At 39.5% G+C, this 20647-nt stretch overlaps 2 protein-coding genes and 1 long non-coding RNA gene across 3 annotated transcripts; 2 read left to right on the plus strand and 1 right to left on the minus strand.

The window, feature by feature from the left end:
* The first annotated feature begins 203 nt into the window (after positions 1-203).
* LOC126796985 (uncharacterized) lies at positions 204-893 on the plus strand. Its single transcript, XM_050523685.1, has one exon. The coding sequence runs from the start codon at positions 204-206 to the stop codon at positions 891-893; it is 690 nt and encodes a 229-aa protein (XP_050379642.1).
* A 1496-nt stretch (positions 894-2389) lies between these two features.
* LOC126800464 (uncharacterized) lies at positions 2390-4373 on the plus strand. Its single transcript, XR_007672718.1, has 3 exons — positions 2390-2426; positions 2875-2938; positions 4166-4373. It is a non-coding gene; the product is annotated as an uncharacterized LOC126800464 (long non-coding RNA).
* A 12487-nt stretch (positions 4374-16860) lies between these two features.
* LOC126800090 (sigma factor binding protein 2, chloroplastic-like) lies at positions 16861-17464 on the minus strand. Its single transcript, XM_050527374.1, has one exon. It carries the CDS (start codon positions 17366-17368, stop codon positions 16955-16957), a length of 414 nt encoding a protein of 137 aa, XP_050383331.1. The 5' UTR covers positions 17369-17464; the 3' UTR covers positions 16861-16954.
* Positions 17465-20647: the final 3183 nt, after the last annotated feature.

Raw genomic sequence — 20647 nt, forward strand, 5'->3', positions numbered from 1 at the left:
CCCCGATCTCTGATGCGACCCCCAACCCACGTCGCAAGCAAGATCGGCGACGCGACCCCCGATCCGCGATCTGTTTCGGAAAAAAAAACTGAAATATTTACCATTGTGGTAAATCAAGATGGATGACCAAACTCGACCCGAATTCGCCATTTTGGAGTTAGAAGGAATTGAGTACCATCGTTGGGTTTCTGATGTTAAAAACCATGTTTGTGGGAAAGGACTACACAACCACCATTTATCCTCCCACCGACAAAAAAGATGAACCGTCGGCAAAAACCAAAGCCAATGCCCTAATGTTCTTGAGGCAACATATTGATCAAAGCTTGGTATGGGAGTACCTTCAGTTGAAAACACCCAAAGAACTGTGGGATGCCCTAAAGGGACATTTTAGGAATATTCATGACACTTTGCTCCCAGAATTAACTGTCCAGTGGAATGAAATCCGCTTACTTGACTACAAAAGGGTTAATGACTTCAACAGTGATATGTTGCGCTTTAAAGCACGTCTCAATTTCTGTGGCAAGGAACTCACAGAAGATTATATGATCCAGAAAACTCTATCCACTTTCCCTACTTCGGCCCTTATACTAGCGAACCAATATAGGTTGGAATATGACAACAAAAGAATCACTACCTTCCATAAATTGATCACCATGTTGCAAGTATCTGAGCGTCATGATCAAGTTCTTCTGAACAATAATGTCAGACCTGTTGGAACAAAGAAAATTCCCGAGGCTAACTATGGCAAGGTGAAGGATGGAAAGAACCCTAAAGCAAAGGGGACTGGACGTGCTGACCCTTACACACATGGGGGCAATACACCACGTGGAAAAGGATATGGAGGCCGTGGTATGGGCCGTGGTATGGGCCGTGCACGTCCCTCCAATGTATAGCGCAGAGATGGTGGTGCAAGTTCTAGTGGCCATGGTGGCACTGGACCTAATGGTCACAAAGTGTAAAAGGCACCGAAAAACCCCCAAGCAAAAAGGGAAAGAGTTGGCAATGAACCTTCTTATAGGTGTGGAGACACTGCTCATTGGTATAAGAACTGTCAGGCAAGCAACAGAGTAGCAGCCAATTACAAGAGGTATAGAGAGTCTAGAGAACAAGAGGCTCACTATATGGAGGAAGAAGGTCCTGAACCTAGTGTCAACCTCGCAATCTCGGACTTTAATGGCAAGATGGACTCGCCAAGTCAAGCGATACTCCAGATTTTGATTAATCTTTTTCATTTATTTCCAAGTTGAGTGTCAATGCGTAATGCCTTATTTTAATTAGAATATTGGTTTGGTCTTAAAGTTTATTTTTCAATAATGGTTTATTGAAATTGGATTTCTATGTATGTGACTTATTTTGATTACCGTTGGATTATTAATAAATTTTCAGATTTTATCTGAAGTATTAGGATTGTTCAAGTTTTTAAATTATTATACATGGTTCGGAAATAGCACTAGTAATGATGTAAAGCAATACATCCATGCAATAAAAAGAAAAATTTTGGTATGAAAAGTATATCATTCGACCTACGCTAGAATACTCTAATGCATATGAGATATATATTTTTAATGATCACATCACAATTTAATTGTAGGAATGAATCGAGGAGAAATAGAGTGCTTAGCAGATTATGCGACTACCCACACTATATTAAGGAATCGACAATTATTTGTTGAATTAATTCCTTATAATTCATGTTTGTCTACTATGACTGGATCCGACCAAATAGTAAAAGGGCGAGGAACTTGTAATAACCCGAATTTTTTAGAAATTAAATGTCGAGTATTTTCAAAGTGTTAAACTTGTGAAATTAATTCAAGACGACAATTGGAGGTTTGCGACATTTCGAAACGAAAACGGAAACGTTCTCGTATCGTTTAATTAGAAAACGTAACGTTACCGCAACGTATAGATCGACTTTTATTCCGTCACTCGGTTGCGAAAACTTCCTTCACGAAAGTCGTAGAGCTCATCGATACAAATTCGTGGACATGTCATGCGTTCGAATCGGACGTCGGACGCGAAAGTTATTAACGTCGGAAGTTCGTTTCCGATTTTGGAAATAGTATAAAAGGAAGAAGAGGAGATTAAAAATCAGAAAATCAGATTTTTCTAAAAATCAGCTCGGGTACTGTTCACCCGAGCTCGGGCACTGTTCACCCGACCCAAAAGCCTTCTCCGGCCGATTTCTCCACCATCCGACGTCGCCTCGTGTCGTGCCACCTATCAAACTGACGGGCTCGACGAGCTCTATCTTTTGGGCTACGCCTTGCACTCCAGCGACAACCACACACGGTGTAGCAACCGCCGGAAGTTACTGTTGTGGCGGCGCCGCCTCCTCCGGCCACAACGGCTCGAGATTCTTGGGGGGTTTTGCTTGTCTCAGTCCCAGCAACATTCCCACAAAAGGAATCGAGCCAAATCGAAGTGTAAGTACCCGAATCAAAATTTCAATTTCTAGGGTTTGTCAATAGTGCCGATTTCATGTTCTTCGTTGTTTGGACTGTTTAGACTCGGATTTAGACCTTGATGTCAACTAGGAAGTTGTTGGAAATGTTGTTTAGGTTGTGGTGGTGAAATTTGGTGATGATTGGTGGCGGTCGGTGAACAGTAACGCCGAATGAATAGTAACTGTGAATACTAACTCCGCATGAATAGTGATCTGTAACAGTAAATATGAACAGTGTCATGGTAAAACAGGAACTTTGAACAGTGTTATGGTAAAACAGTAACTGTGAACAGTGGTTTAGTAAAAACAGTGATTAGTAAACATGAACAGTGTTCCGTGAACAATGTTTTATGAACAACATTTAGCTGTGCTGAACTCGTCACCTGATATTTTAAGTATAATTTTCTAAGCATTTATCGTGCTATTAGGTGACTGACGAAACGAGTGAGGAAATTACTTTCAGGGTCGTGGAAGTTGCACGCAGGAAAGAAGGTGAGTAAAATCTCACTTATTTACGAATCTACCCTTGCGGTGATTCAAGATTTTGCAAGAGTTTTTAATATTGAATTACGACACGTATACAATATAGTGGATTACATATATATCGTATAAATGGTAATAAGTACATATATATATAGTTTGCTATATTATATACTGTTATGAATTCATTGGAATTGGTCATTTCGAATGACGAGAATTAAATATTGAGAATGTGATTTGATTTTTGTAGAATATGAGGTGTGATTATTGTACGTGGTTTTAACATGAGTTTGTTAAAATGTTTTGTCTTCGGACGAGTTTTTTTGTCTTCGGACGTGTTTATGAAATATGACATGTATATGATATAATGGATTATATATATATTGTATAAATGGTAAATATGTACATATATATATAGTTTGCTATATAATATACTGTTATGATTTTATTGTGATTTATGTCATTTCGATGACGAGATTTATATATCGAGCATGTGATTTTGATTTGTACAATATGATGTGAGATTATTGTACGTGATTTTAAAATTGAGATTGTTAAAATGTTGATTTGTCTTCGGACATGATTTTTGGTACAATATGATGTGAGATTATTGTACGTGATTTTAACATTGAGATTGTTAAAATGTTGATTTGTCTTCGGACATGATTTTTGGTACAATATGATGTGAGATTATTGTACGTGATTTTAACATTGAGATTGTTAAAATGTTGATTTGTCTTCGGACGTGATTTGGTACAATATGATGTGAGATTATTGTACGTGTTTGGCAAGTCGGAACCTAGCCTTTGGCCGGGCGAAAGTTACGATACAGTTAGAGCTCTAGTCTGTCTGCCTTAGTACTGCATGTGAGGTAACAGGTGGTTATCTGCTCATGGGTACTCAGATTGTTTTGGATGTTGGGTAGCGGGTGGCTATCCAATATCGGCGGTGTATTACGAGAGGGGTAACAGATGTGTACCAGCGTTCTTGGTACCCGTAATATAAATGCATTTGGATAACCAGAAGGGTTACTTAATTTCTCATGAGCGTTTTATTTCATATTTCTTTGGGACGACCAGATGGGCCGTCTATTGAATCATGAGTGCATTTATATTTGTTTGATTTCTGGATTTTCGTATATATTGATATGCGAGTTATATATTTTCATTTTACTCATACGAGCTGTAAAGCTTACCGGGTTTGTGTTTACAATCCCGGTGCACCAATTCGATGGTGTAGTGGATAACTCCGCAGGTGTGGATTAGCGGGAATTGACGGACCGCTCAGAGGACTTGAAGTTATTTATCTCCAGCTTGTGTGAGGATTTTGTGTGACTATCTTGTGAGTTTGTAGTGAGGATTTCGCAATTCCATTTGTTATAATATTGAATTATAATTTGGGTTGTAATAATCGGTTTAACTGAGTTGTATTGTGAACTCAGAGATGATCCGCTGTGGCATTTTAAATGATTTCGATTCGTTGAAATTGTTTGGTGTTTAACGACTTTGAAATTTTGAGTTATTAAGCTCGAAATTTTGGGGTCATTACAGAACTGCCCAATTTTTCATGCCAAATGGCACATTGTTAAAAATCATAAATGCTCTATATGCACCTAGATCCCCTCGAACCTTGTTAAGCTTCAAAGATATTTGCACTAACGGTTATCATCTAAACACTTATTGTGAGAATGGAAGTGAATATTTGTGTCTTACTTCTCTTGAATGTGGAAGGACACGCGATTTAGAGAAGATGAAGAGTCAAGACAATGGACTATATCTTACTACCATTCGGATTATTGAATCATATGTTGTCACCAATGATGAAATTTGGGACACTGACTTATACAGGCTTTGGCATGACCGATTAGGACATCTTGGTCGGGACATGATGATATGTATTCTAAAAAATTCACATGGACATCCCTTCTTTCAAGGGGAAAATAAAAGGGGACAACAATCCAATACGATGGATAATGCTTGTTACACTGCTCCAATGTAGTCATTACCTTCTAAAGTACTAGAAGTGTTCCCTCCCTCTACCTCAATGACTATTTCCAAGGCACATCAGTCATTTTGCAAAGCCTGCTCTTTGGCAAAAACAGGATCGAGACCTTCCTATGCTAAAGATACGAAACAAAAAATTCCATTCTTACAAAGGATATAAGGGGATATTTGTGGGCTTATCCATCCAGAGTGTGAGCCATTTAAGTACTTTATGGTTATGGTAGATGCTTCGACTCGCTGGTCACATGTTGCATTATTGTCCACACGAAACGCTGCATTTGTAAAACTTCTTGCACAGATTATTCGATTAAGGGCTCACCACCCTGATCACCCTATTAAGTCGATAAGGCTTGATAACGCTTGAGAGTTTACATCAAAAGCATTTGATGATTATTTGTAATAACCCGATTTTTCGGAAAACAATTAGTTAAATGTATGAAATTTATTAAGTTTGTAAAATTTATTAAAACGCGTTTGTTTCACTTTGCGGTGTTGTAAGATCAAAAACGGAACCATTATCGGAAATTTTAATTAGAAAAACGTTACGTTTCCGCGACGCGAGAATCGACTTTTACTTCGTCGCTCGTTTGCAAAAACTTCCTTCACGAAAGTTGTAAAGCTCGTCGATACTAATTCGTGGACATGTCACGCATTCTAGTCAGATGTCGTACATGAAAGTTTTTCACGACGGAAGTTAGTTTCCGATTTTGGAAGTGGATATAAAAAGAGAATTTTTGGGATTAGGGTACCCGCCTCCCTCTCATTCTCTCTCTTCTCTCTCTCTCTCTCTCTCTGTCCCCGATCTCTCTCCTTCCCTATCAACGCCGGCGATCTCACCTCACCGGCCACCGTGGGTCTCACTGCATATGCCAAAGGCGCCGCGCGATCTCCAGCTCCCACCCTTGGACGTTACACACCGTCGTTCGCCGCGCCAAAGCACCTCCGACAATTCCAAGCTCCTGCAACTCGGCGCCGTCCAACCCTCCGTCTCCGGTGACCTAAGCGCTCGGAGGATAGCATCTCGATGCCGATCCTCACCCTTGGTACCATCTACAATCGATTTGGGACCAAATCACATCGCGATTCGAATCCACCACGAAATCGAACGCCGGCGACTTCTCAATATTCTCCGACGACTTCTCGGCAGCCCTAGGGCCCAATTTAGGTATGAAAACTTTCCTCTCCTTGCGTGCTACGATTTTGATGTTGGAATTGTTGTAATCGGAGTTGGTTTTGGAGGGAAGGTGGAGGGCGTGTGTCGCCGTCTAAGGCGGCGCGTGGGAGGTTGTGGTGGAGCAGAAAGGCGACAGGAGGCCGTGGAAGGGAAGAGGAGAGAAAATTGAGGGGTTTGGGGGCGGCGGTGGCGAGCTACGCGCCGATTTTAGGAGAGGCACGAGGGCCCCACGTGCTGCCACTGTGGGCGGCGCGTGAGCGCCACGCACTGTCGCCAGAGGTGGCGCGTGAATCCCACGTGCGGCGGCGCTTAAACAGCGATTTGAAACAGTAACTTTTTGTAAAATTATTTTTACGTACGGTGAATGTAAAATTATTTTACATACAGTAAATGTACTTTATGTACAGTAATTATAAAAATAATTTCTGAAGAGTAAATCGGTAATTATTATTTACTGAAACTGTATTTACGATTGAATAGTACATGGATATACATGAATACGTAAATAGTATGTACTCATACAGAAATACGTAAATAGTATGTACTCATACAGAAATACGTAAATAGTATATCTCGTACAGGAATACGTAATTAATATGTATTTGTACAATAATACATGAATAGTAATTGATGAACAGTAAAACATCATTACTGTTTCGGCATTTAAGGTTTTACGTAACGCTTCTAAATTCACTTCTTATCTATTCTAGGTGATCGACACAACAAGTAAAGGATTCACTTTCGAAATCGTGGAAATTACGTTCAGGATTATAAGGTGAGTAAAATCTCACAGTGACGAATCTACCCTTCGGATATTCATGATTACGCTTAATTAAAAAGAATGAACTATGATATGTATATGATATATTGGATTGTGTATGTGTATAATTGGTAAAATAGGTACATATATTTGGTTTGCTATATTATATACTGTCATAATTTCCGTTTGCGAATGAGTTCATTTTAGCGTTGATATTTATTTATTTGAGCATGTCGATTTGATTTGTACAATATCATGGATTGTTTGTACGTCATTTTAACTTGAGTTATGTTAAAACATTTTTGTGGTCTGTGGACCTGTCTTCGGACATGTTGGCATGTCAGACCCTACCCTTAGCCGAGCGACAGTTACGATTCAGTTAGAGCTTTAGTCTGTCTGCCGGGGTACTAATATGAGGAGTAACATAGGTGTGTCAGCGCTCATGAGTACCCATATTTTTGGATATTGGGTGGCGAGAAGTTGCCCAATGTCGGGCGGCGTACTAACATGAGGGGTAACAAAGGTGTACCAGCGCTCATGAGTACCCGTATTATAAATGCATTTGGGTAAACAGATGGGTTGCCCGATTTCTCATGAGTATATATATTTTCAGTTAATATTGGACAACCAGATGGGTCGTCCAATGACTCATGAGTGCATTTATGATTGATGCTTTATGTAATTTCGTATATATTATTATGCGAGTTATTTTGTTATTTTACTCATACGAGATGCAAAGCTTACCGGGATTGTAAAAACACAATCCCAGTGCACTTATTCGATGGTGTAGGGGATAATTCCGCAGGTGGGGATTAGCGGATTTGACGGACAACATTGAAGCCTTGAAGTTGTTTTATTTTATCTTGTGGTGAGGATTGAGAGGATTTTTACATTTCCATTTGATATAATGCATGAATTATAAATTGGGTTTGTAATAATCAATTTAACTGAGTTGTACTATGAACTTAGTAATGATCCGCTGTGACTATAATATGATTTCGATTCATTGAGATTGTTTTAGAGTTTTTCATGGCTTCGAAATTTGAGTTTCATACTTGAAATTTCGGGGTCGTGACATTATTGCATGTCTATTGGGATCAATGTAGAGCATCTTGTTCCCCATGTACATATACAAAATGGTCTCGCTGAAGCCACTATCAAAAGGTTACAGATGGTGGCTAGGGCACTTGTTATGCGCACCAACTTACCTATTAGTGCATGGGGTTATGCAATATTGCACGTAGCCTTACTTATTCGTTTCAGACCTACTTCTAGCCAACCATTTTCTGTATACCAGTTGGTTACTGGATATGAGCCTAACATTTCACACTTACGCATATTTGGTTGTGCTGTATATGTGCCTATTGCGTCCCCACAGCGCACAAAAATGGGTCTTCAGAGACAACTAGGTATTTATGTTGGATATGAATCCCCGACAATTATTTGCTATTTGGAACCTTAAACATGCAATCATTTTACCGCTAGATTTGCGGATTGTCACTTTGATGAGACAATCTTCCCGTCGTTAGGGGGAGATAAGAAAAATGATTTTCAAAGGGAACGACAAGAATTGTCATGGTTTGTCCCCACTCAATCTCATTTTGATCCCCGCACTCCACAATGTAAAAGTGAAGTGAAAAGAATAATCGATCTTCAGAACGTAGCATATTCGATGCCTGATGCGTTTTCTGATATCGCTAAAGTGACAATATCACATATACCAGCTGCAAATGTGCCTACAAGGTTAGACGTCCCCAAAAAAGGGCACGGTGCCGTAGTATGAGGCACTACAACCACACTTAGTGGAGGTGTGGTTGAGGCCATGGCTCCTCAAAGGAAGAAGGGGATGCCACTTGGTTCAACTGATACTCGCCCAAGGAAGAAAAGGGCGACTAAGGCATAACCGGATCCATTAATCATCAATGTGGAGAATCCCTTTCATGAGATTATCTCTGATTATAGTTATGTCCATGAATCATTATTGGAGGATGCTCCGATGTTTGGTATGATTCCAGAAAACAAAGAAATCTCAACGAATTATGAGAGTGCACATGAGTTGATGGAAAGATCTTCCAAACACATTGATGATGCATTTGCATATAACGTTGCTCATGAAATAATAGAGCATGATGATATCGAACCACGCTCTGTTGCAGAATGTCAACAAAAAGCAGATTGGCCTAAATGGAAAGACGCAATCCAAGTAGAATTAGATTCACTGGCAAAAAGACAGGTATTTGGTCCGGTAGTGCTAACCCCACCAAGTGTAAAGCTTGTAGGACATAAATGGATATTTGTCATAAAGCGTAATGAGAAGAATGAAGTCCTAAGCTACAAGGCTCGCCTTGTGGCGCAAGGTTTCTCACAACGCCCTGGAATTGACGACATACTCTCCCGTAATAGACCTCATAACGTTTCGCTACCTTGTTAGTTTGGTAGTTTCCGAAGGACTTGACATGTAGCTTATGGATGTGGTTACAACATATCTTTATGGGGATTTAAATTCAGAGATATATATGAAAGTGCCTGATGGCCTTCAATTGCCCAAGTCAAGTGACTCTAAACCACGGAGTGCGTTTGCAATCAGGTTGAAACGCTCACTTTACGAACTAAAGCAATCAGGGCGGATGTGCTATACCCGTCTAAGTGACTACTTGATTGGGAAAGGATATAAGAATAATGAATTGTGCTCCTGCGTATTTATAAAGAAAACAAGTTCAGGATTTGCTATTGTAGCTATATATGTTGATGACATGAACATAATAGGTACTCTTGACGAAATAAGAGAAACCACGAGTTGTTTGAAATCCGAATTTGAGATGAAAGATCTTGGGAAAACTCGGTTTTGTCTAGGCCTTGAACTAGAGCACCGAGCTTGTGGAATTTTAATCCACCAGTCTGCATATGTCCAAAAGATGCTCAGGAGATTTAACATGGACAAAGTACACCCTGTTAGCACTCCCATGATCGGTCGAAGTTTGGATGTAAAGAAAGATCCGTTTCGCCCACAGGAAGAGGACGAAGAGGTATTAGGAGCTGAAACTCCCTATCTAGGTGCAATAGGCGCATTATTGTACTTGGCCCAATGTACTCGACCAGATATTGCATTCTCAGTGACCTTGTTAGCTAGATTTAGCTCAGCGCCTACGCAACATCATTGGAGTGGTATCAAGAACATATTTTGATACCTAAAAGGAACCATTGGCTTGGGTTTATTCTTTCCTTACAGTAAGACAGGAGGATCCACAAATGGAATTGTTGTTCCTAAAGAAAAGGTCGATGACAAAATTACTATCCCTTACTCTGAAACCCCAAATAATGTTTTGGTTGGTTTCACTGATGCTGGGTATCTTTCTGACCCACATAAAGGCCGTTCCCAAACTGGTTATGTATTCACTATTGCAAAAACGGTGATATCTTGGAGATCAACCAAGAAAACCCTTGTGGCTACCTCTTCGAACCACTCAGAGATTATTAGTCTACCTGAGGCGGTTCGTGAGTGTGTATGGTTAAGGTCCATCATTACTCATAGTCGAGGAACTAGTGGTTTAAGTTCTACCACTGAAGAGCCTACGTGTAATTTTGAAGATAGTGCAGCTTGCATCGAACAGATGAAGCTAGGTTATATCAAGGGTGACAATACAAAACATATATCTCCAAAGTTTTTCTACAATCAGCAACAACAAGCTCTCCTCAAGATTCAAGTTAACCAAGTTAAATCTGAGGAGAATGTGGCAGATCTATTCACTAAGTCATTGCCTAAAGTTACATTTGAGAAACATGTAAAAGATATAGGAATGCGAAAGCTTTCTAAACTCCCTTGATTAAAGTAAGAGTCAGGGGGAGGGGTAGACTTTAGGGGGAGTTTAGACCCACACATGTCATTAGTGTGTTGTACTCTTTTTCCTTTCGACCAAGATTCATTTTGTCCCATTGGGTTTTATGATCTTGCCAGGTTTTTGATGAGGCAACAGTTCACGCACTACTATGCCTTTGACTTGGCACAAGGGGAAGTGTGATAGAGCGTTCGGTTAGAACGTCTATAAAATACCCTGAAAAACATCATCGTTAGTATAGAATAAGCAGGGATCGTTCAGTCCGGGGAATCAAAAGGGCCTCAACACTTATCATGTTATTGGGGGATTTGATTTGGATTCTAAAACTACAACTTAAAATAAATCCTAAATTACTTATATACAATTGATCAACCATTCATCACTTAACCAAAACACGAATTCCACTCAAGAAACATGTATAACACGTATAGACAACATATAGGCAGCGACTTATTTCAATTATATCTAAGTCTATTTCAATTCCAATTCTAATTAGAGTCCGAAGCGGTTCATCTAATCGTTAAGACTTCTTAATTATTTACAATCAACGAAGCGTTCAATCCTAAACATATGCTACAAAGAGTTCAACATAACGAAGGGTTCTAGTTAAACAACAAAGTAGCACATAAGCACATTAAGTCGAATTGGAGACATGTAAGCAAGCATGGCGTCACTCATCTAGATTAAACATGCAAATTCCTAGAACTATCACAACCCTAAACAAGTATCAATAATTGAAACACGAAGCGCATATTCAATCAAAGAACACTTTGGTGAATTAAATCGCAACCCTAGGAGAACCATGGCCTTGGCTTCCTCAAGCATTGATTTAGATGCACAAATTCAAGGAATAAATTAAAATAAAACCTAAATAGAAATCGAAAACCTACTGCCCATAGATGCTACACACGACATACACACATATTTCATGAGTTCATGCAATCAAAACATAAAACCAAAGAAGTCTGAATTTATGTTCTTCATACATGAAACCGAAAATAACATCCAATGATTCATACAATGAATTCGAAATTTGCAGAAAATAAAAAGAAATATTACAAGCCATGGATGAATCACACATTAGAAACCCTCTAGGATGAAGCAAGGATGAATTCAAATTGGTGGAGGAGGAAGATAAGCACGGCTTGGTGATGATGGATGAAGGTTTTTGGCTTGAATTTTATGGATGCTCTTGGGCAGCAATTCGGCTTTGTTTGTGAGAGAATGGAGATGATAAATATGAAGGGAGGCCGAGCTATATATAGAGGAAGGAGGAGAGGAGGGGCTGCTAGGGTTTAGGATGGGCTGATCCATGTATGCACGGCTGGGATTTCTTCTTTTTAATTGGATCGAATGGCTGCCCTTGCTTTCCTTGTAGAAGAAGCTCTTATCTCCTATTTCTTCTAGGGTTACACAGCATGGGCTGGACTCTCCTTCTCATGGGCTGATTTGGATAGCACGGCAAGACTTCTTTCACAAGCTGAATTGGATAGCACGGCAAGACTCCTTAATTTCCTCAAAGATCATGCACGGCTTCTCCTCTTTTCTTCCTTGAATTATCTCTTCAAATCTGAAAATAAAAACCGAAATTAATAAGAAGAGATAATCTATTTCAAAACTTATGTCTTAATCTAGACATTTGTTGTCTTAAAAAGGCATATGTAATAGATGAGCTCAACTAGATTAGGAAAGTTTCTAATTTGCAAAAAGGAAACTTACTAGAATAAGTAAGTTACTAGAACAGGAAAGTTCATTTAGGAAAGTTTCGTAATAAGAGTTTGAGTTCAAGTAGGACTTTCCAAAATGGTACGTTTCCTAGTCTAACAAGAATTCCTAATGCAAACATGACTCTCAAGATATCGCCAATGCGACCAAAACGTAGAAAGATGAAGACTCCTACTTCAACTAGGTTTCCTAGTCCTATAAGGATTCCCACTTAAACTAGGACTCTAGACTAATTCTTCGTTTTTAACTCGTTTAAGCACAAAAACACATCCAATACCGTCCAAGACTCCTATTGTGACTCAATAACTCGATATTACAACAATAAGGGCTAAGCAAAGTACAAATGGAGGTAAAAACATATTAAGAACGTAGCACAAAGTGCTCCTATCAAAGTGTTAAAGGAAAAAAAATTATTACCTTATTAGTGTGCTTTCGTCAAAGTAACTGACGGAGACAATTGGGAATCAGTATTAATATTTAGTTAATTACGGATCTAAATTATGTAACGGATCAATTTTCATTTATTGTCATGAAACTGATTGATACCTTTCTATGTTATATTTCCCTTATATAAAGGGGGTTCGTAATAATATGAGTATACCAGTTTCGTTTCACTTTTACAATTAAGGTTTAGTTGCAATTACAAGACTCCCAAAAAAAACAATAATTGGGTTCTATTGATGAAAGAAGTATCATCATAGTAGGCCAAAAGTAGAAAGTGAGTCCTTAATTGGAAAGTAGCATATACGTTGAAATATCTATATATTTCTTGTTTTTTAAATGTAAATGTGTATTAATATAAACAAAAATTTATAACGTACCCGAGGGAGAACACAATGGTGATTACAAATTGTTACATACCCCTCCCTACATATCAACAATTACAGTAGATAGGAACCTAAGAATAACTATAACCTAAAACAATTCCAGAAGTAGTCGATACATACTCATCACCAATCTCAAAAAGAGAACCGCTCCAATAATATTATATACCAAAACCTCCGGCATATTTGTAGAAACAAACCTCTTCATTACATTGAACGAAAATGAACGGATGTTAGTAGTCTATTGAGATGACATGCACCATAAACATGACACACTAAACGACACAACCAACACCCAACCAACTTACACCTAAACCCTCACTTAAAGGAAGGACAACATAAGACGCATAAATTTAAAAAAAAAAAAAAGATAAAGCAAGACTGGCCCTAAACCAAGCCCACCTAAGTATGACCCAAATCCAAGCCCAATGAGCCAAGATCCCCCTCAAAGATCGGAAGAAGCCAAAAAACCCTAGATCTAGTCAACATGACATTGACTTCCAATCACAGATCACACCTTCACGTCCATGTCGGAACCCGCCCAAGAGTTGCAACTCATTTCAGCAGTAGAGATACAACTCGCCATCATTCCTGATTCAACCCAACAAAGAACCAGCAATAATCTGACTTGGTATCGCAAAGGAAACTAGTGAAACCATCGCTACCGCCACATCCCCATCTCTGACTTCCATATAAACCGCAATCCCACTCACCGACAACATCAAAGACGATGCCAAAGCCTCACTGCCAATTGATTACTGCAACCCAACATCCCGGCCAAACCAGAACCACCAACATCCCAAAGTAAATTCCCGGCCCATCAGACTCACCACAATCTCTCGTCTGACGACAACGTTAATATTTGGAAGTGTCGTCAGATGGACAAAAAATATTTTTTCTGAAACCCTAGAACAAATCCCGCTTTCGCGGAGCTTTCGACAGTGTGTGTACATATATATAGACTGTCTAGTTGAACAAAATGTATTGAAAAATGGCATGGAGGGGAAATCCGTTACGCCTTGAATCTTTTACAATTTTATACGACTTTACATTTATCTTTTTACTCGGATCGAGAGTCGTACTAAGTGTAATGGCTCTAAAAGTTGATTTTTCAATGCATAAGTTTTTGAGAAAACTTCCTATATGAAAGTTGTCGGGCTCATTGATATGAATTCGTAGACACATGGCACGCCCAAATCGGAGTTCGTATATAAAATTTTTGAATCAAAAAACGTATTTAGGCATTTTTAGAATTTAGTATAAATAGGGAGTTTTAAAGAGAGAAAATTAGATTTTTGGAAATTCAAATTCCTTTCTGCCACTGTTCATCTCGAGCTCCCTACCCTGTCGCCTTCCTCCGCCGATTTCACCATCGTCCGGCTGAGGTAGGTCGGCACACTGGTCTCAAATGAAAGGTGACTTAATCCCCTACATTTGTGGGTTGGTGGCAGCACTTGTCTCGCCGCCGTGAAGGAGCGGTGCTGCCCGAAAATTATGCCACCACTGCCATGGCTTGAATTTCTTGAGGGATTTTGCTTGTCTCATTGTCGTCGACAACCTCTCCTAAAGAATTGAGCCAAATCGAAGTGTAAGTACTCGAATCAAGAAATTCTAATTCTAGGGTTTTTGAATAGTGTCGATTTTGTGTTCTTCGTTAATTGGAATATTTAGGCTTGGATTTGGACTTTGTTTTCAACAAGGAAGTTGTTATAAATGTCGCTTAGATTGTGATGTTGAAGTTTGGTAATCATTGGTGGTCGCCAGAATGGTGGTGGCGCCGCCACTGTCGGCGGTGCGTGAGGTAGTTTTTGGAGCAATGAGTTGCTCCATTGAGTAGCATTCGTCGATACAAACTTATCGACATTTTAATCGATGAATTTGATTATCTATGATCTTGTTAATCTAGATAATCATTTGTAGGAATAATGTGTTATTGACGTAAGCATTGTGTTCATTTAATTTTTGCTGCTATGAGATTGTCTTGATTGATAATAGATGTGGGGTGGTGTGTTTGATGGGTGATGGTTATGATATTAGTTATGTGTGTCAGTTATGATGTTGTGTTTGTGATACGAATTAGAATGGTTATGAGATTTGCATTGTTATGGTGGATGTTGTAGGTCTGTGGTAAATGTGAGGGTTCGCGTTACTGGCATTTATCCTCGATAGTTGGCGGTAGTGCGTTATGTGGTTTCAGTAGTTGGAGTGTTTGGCTTGGTGAATTGTTCAACTACGAATGACTTGATCTCTTTTCAAAAGGGTATGTAGGCAGCCCGAGTAAGGTTTGGGTGTAGCCACCTTTATTTTAGATTATATATTGATCGGTTAGCTTATCTTTGGTGATGAATGAGATGTTATGGGTTATTGTGTCGGTGCTGGCATTATGGTTGTATATTTGTTTACGAGTGAGACTCGGGGTTATGCTATGGGACTTACGGCATTTCCTTTGAGGTTAGTGGGTAGAAACCGAGAAGAAAGGGGATGAACCAGTAGAACCGAAAAGAGAGGGGATGAACCGGTATAGAACCGAGAAGATAGGGGATGAACAGGTAGAACTGGGAAAAGAGTGGATGAACTGGTAGAACCGAGAAAAGAATGGATGAACCGGTAGAATTGAGAAGAGAAATGATGAACCGGCAATGCAGTGAGAGTATGGAATCAAAAGAGAGAGGATGAATCGGTAGCGGTATCGATATTACCGAGTCGCTAGAAGATAGGGGATGTACTAGTAGACTCCTGATAGAGGTTTAGAAAGGAGAGGACGGGTAACCCATCGAGCGTTGGGTGGTCTCCTGTTTGATTTCCGAGGGGACATGTTTTAAATATAAGTTACACAGTTCGATGTTTTTAGAATATTGTATGATTGTTATTGACCCCGTCGTCTTACTGGGTTTGGCGGTTGAGGAATAAGACGAGCTACGAGCTCTAGAGGTCCAATTAGGTAATGAGATTTAATCAACAACAGTTTCTAAAAGCTCCATTCTGTAGCTTTCATAATTTGCCTAAAAGTTGCATCGGAGTTCATGAACTTAGGAAATAAACTGATTCATCAAACACCTTAGTCAGATTATTTGAGAATTTAAGCTCATAATCTGGGCCAAACACAGCTAGCCTCCGTCATACTTTTTCAATTGTGATTGTGGAGTTGGAAATTTTGGAGAGCATGGTGGCTGCGTGTTAGGGTTGGATTTAAGATATTTGAAGTGTTTTGTTTTTGCAGGTAGAGTTGGCTACTTTCAGGGAGACTATATTAAAATTTTTGATATATCTCCTTTGACAATGGACCTTGCACGATCTGCCTCGATATTATAATATATTTTAGAGCAGGTCGTGTCAATATCTATCTCGGAAGTTAAAAAAATTATTTATCTAATTGCAAACCCAAAGACCCAAACGGCCACTCGGCACAAACTCAACCGAAGTCGACGAGCATGTACTGCCATGTCTAAGATTTATAATCACTTAGGTAACTGATTAATACATAGGCTAGGGTTTCCCTATCTAATTTACGAATAATAATTTAGAAATGGAAAGAACTGCATTGCTAATTAACTGCAGCTAGCCAATTAATCTTAATTACTGAACTGCACAGCAGTTAGATAGTTAGCTCCAGCTTCCGGAAATTACATTAACATGGATGAAAATTGAAAATAACTAGACTCAAATAAAATCAACACAAAACATATATTGACAGATTAGTATAAATTCAAAGAAAACCCTTGAAGCTGTCGAGCATTTCAGGCTCAAAAAGACCATCAACGTCGGCGTACAAATGCTGGTGAATCTCATCGTGATCATCGTAATATTGGGTGCAGGTGGTCTTGGAGTTTGAAATTTCTGGCAGCTGCCTGCTGCTGCTTATCTCTACCGGTACCTTTGGATTGGCCGTAGGGTGGAGATTTGGGAGGTCGTCGGCATCTTGGCCGGTGAGTTGCTGAACCAAAGCCCTGAATTCGGAGGCGCTCGTTGTAACCTTCATAGGGTTTGATATGTAAACCACTTTGATCGGCTTCTTCTTGGATTTGCTTCTCGTCTTTGTTTTAGTCTGAGTCTGATTCTTCAGCTGTCCGCTACTATTACAAGCAGTAATACAAACAACGTTACTGATAGTATCATCCATCTTGGTACTGTTCTATGGCTAAGATGAGAATTCTTTCACATTTGATTATGTCTGTATGATATGCAATTTAAAAGAAGAGGGATCGGAGAAGGAATTGAAGAAAAGTGAATCCGGGTGAAACAACCTAGTGGGTGGAACAGGGAGCACCAATAAATAGTCTACGTATTTCTTTTCAAAGAAAATTGAATGGTTGTGAATTGCACGCGCAAATATATGTTGCCTATTCTGGTTTCCTATGATCCTATCTGAGGTCATGACGTCATCCCTTTTTGATACAGCTATGTCATACCTAGCGTCTGCGCTAGTGTCTGAGATGGCGCGGCTCGGCTCGGATCCTCGACTCGACATTTATGTAATTAACCGGACCGTTATAATTGAAACCATTTGTGTATTTCTAAAACGTTCTTTATTTTTTTGTCCTCATCTCTAATATTTAAAAGAAGTTTATATTCATACTTCTAAATTTATTTAAAAACTTCTATCTCTTTGGGTGCTCCACAATTGTTGGATCGCTCTAGGGTTTCTTCAAAAATGTTATCTTCGTCCGATGGCAGCGTGGTAGAGTCGTGATCAGCGTTTGGTGGTGGTGGATCAACAGAGGGAGGCTGCTCTGGGTTTGACAGGTGTTGTTGTTCTATTTTTTTATTTTACAGAGGACACGGTTTGGTGTCGTTTTCGAGTTACCGGTGTGGGTTCGACGGTGCATATGGCTGGCCCGTGCGGATGGGGAGCGAAGACGTCTATTGACGCTACTGTTGAACGAGAGGTGTGGAGGGTCGAGTCGTGATCGGCGATTGGTGATGGAACAACAGGGGAGGCTGCTCCGGGTTTGGCAGGTGTTGCTATTTTGTTTTTTTTGTTTTTTTGCATAGGCCACGGTTTTGGTGTCGAGGTTGTGGTGTCGTTTCCGAGTTACCAGTGTGGGTTCGACGACGGATATGGCTGGCCCGTGTGGATGGGGAGCGAAGGCGTCGGGTCTTGCCTAGGTTGATTCTTCAATACAAATTGGATCTTGATGTTCTTTTTTGCTAGGTTGAATCTTGATGGGCCGCAAGTCTTCTTCTGCCGTGGATAATGGGTGGTAGCTCAAGGTGGCAGCCGACGTTTGACATCGGGGTGGCGATTTGCAGTCAGAAGGCTGCTGGTGGCTAAATTTGGGCAGCTGGTCTTTGGAAGTCCATGGAGGAGAGCCTGGGTTCTTTTTGGGCCTAGATTGGGTCAACTAGTTGGGTCGTAATTTAGCCCATAGTTTTTATTTTATTTTTCTCTAATAATGCTCCTCCCTTTATGTGAGTCTCGACCCTTATTACGTTTTAGTTTTCGTTTTATATTATCTAGTAGGTAGCGCCTGCTAAGGGTGGCTTGTCACCCTTTGCATGATCCTTATAATCGTAGAGCCTTGTGCTCTTAATGGCATGATGCCAAATGAATTCATTTCATTCCCCTAAAAAAATACCTCTAAATTTAGTACTAAACTTCATTACTTAACAGACATTTCATGTACTTTTATAGATAATCGATTTGCTATCTGCACATCTCATTTTTCACACAATACCCCTCGTTCAATAAACTCAATAAATTCAGTCCTCTAAAATAATATTTGTATGTTTCTGTATTTTCAGGGTGATCGAAAGAATAAACTAATCAGAAGTCATAACTCCCTATTTAATTTCAATCCAAATAGATACCATCTGAAAGCTTAATGTTGATTGCCATGTTTCTTTCCTATAGATTGAAAAACGTACGAGAAAAATAAATATAGTTAGTTCTATCATACCTTATAGCAACGTTCTTTCTTCCTCTAATTCATAAAATCTCATCTCAATTCAACTCTTTAACACATGTACGTAAAGAATTCAAATCATACTTGATTACTAGTAAACATATCTGATCTATATTATTAATAATCAACGTACCCTGGCTTATTTACAATCCTTAGGATCTAAAATAAATAAAATCCACACAAAAATTAAAAACATTCAACTCTTAACAATTTCTTCAGTCAAAGTCATAGTGAGGTTTGATTGATTTTGCTTTGTTGTATATTATACGGTTTATGAATGTATGTTTGTTTTCTTTCTAAATATTGGTTTGTGTACTCTTCAGTAATTTGACATTAGTTTCCAAAGTCAACTGTCAATTGGATAACAAACGAGGTCTAACCAACAATATTATTGGAGGTATGAATAGAATTAGATATGGAGAAACATATAAATTCTAGTTTATTTTTATAGAGAGGAGATCATATAGTCACAAAAATACTGATCGCAGCATTTGAGTTGTTGTTTAACAAAAATATGTAATGTATTAAATAAAATGACTAAATACTCGTTATTACTTTTTAGTTTGGGGATAAAATTAATTCAAATGCTTGAGCTCTAAATTTTTAATTTTTTTTTATGGATACAAAGTTACAACTTATATATGACCTCTTATACATCCAACACTAGAATTATCAAATTGAATAGCACGAGAGATGTTCACATGAAACACAAAGAAGAGGATTGTCCAGTTAGCAACAAGAACATGATGACCAATCTCCGCAACAACATGGGCAATGGAATTGACTTCCCTTTAGATGTGAGTGAAAAGGACCTCTTGGAATTGTCTTGTTGTTACATCCCTGATTATGCCACAGCCATATTAGCCTCGCTAGCGGGAGCTTAGCCTCGCTAGGTAGAAACAGAGACAGGGTGATTAATCTAACCAGGGGGACAAGCTACGGGGAAGTTAGCCTCGCTAGGAAAATCATTAACAGGGATATTGGCCTCGCTATAACAACCAAGCAAGCACGGAGTCAGGTGCCAAGCAGTACAGCAGGTTGTAGGGATATTAGCCTTAACATATGCAGACATATTACCTCCCCAGCATGCAAGGCAGATGCAGAGACAAGTGCAGGGTTGGGCTGGACATTAGCCTCGCTACCATAACCAGTGGGCTGGATATTAACCTCGCCAGCAAGGAAGTGAGCAGATCTGACTTGGCAAGGACAATGATGTCGACAGCGGACCTCGACAAAGCACTAGGCAGGCATCATTGCTTAGCGAGGCTAATATCCGGTCACTGCCTGCCTAGTGCTTGCCGAGGTCAGCTGGCGACATCATTGTCGCTGCCAAGTCAAATCTGCTCACTTTCTTGCTGGCGAGGTTAATATCCAGCCCACTAGTTATGGTAGCGAGGCTAATGTACATCCCAACCTTGCACTTGTCTTCGCATCTGCCTTGCATGCTGGCGAGGTTAATATGTCTGCATCTGTTGAGGCTAATATCCCTACAACCT

Source organism: Argentina anserina, chromosome 6, assembly GCF_933775445.1.
Source record: "Argentina anserina chromosome 6, drPotAnse1.1, whole genome shotgun sequence".
In the NCBI taxonomy this organism is placed as follows: Eukaryota; Viridiplantae; Streptophyta; class Magnoliopsida; order Rosales; family Rosaceae; genus Argentina; species Argentina anserina.

Bases quoted from the DNA above. Each gene is read 5' to 3' on its own strand.
- LOC126796985 (XM_050523685.1), top strand. From the start codon at position 204: ATGTTTGTGGGAAAGGACTACACAACCACCATTTATCCTCCCACCGAC.
- LOC126800090 (XM_050527374.1), bottom strand. From the start codon at position 17,368: ATGGATGATACTATCAGTAACGTTGTTTGTATTACTGCTTGTAATAGT.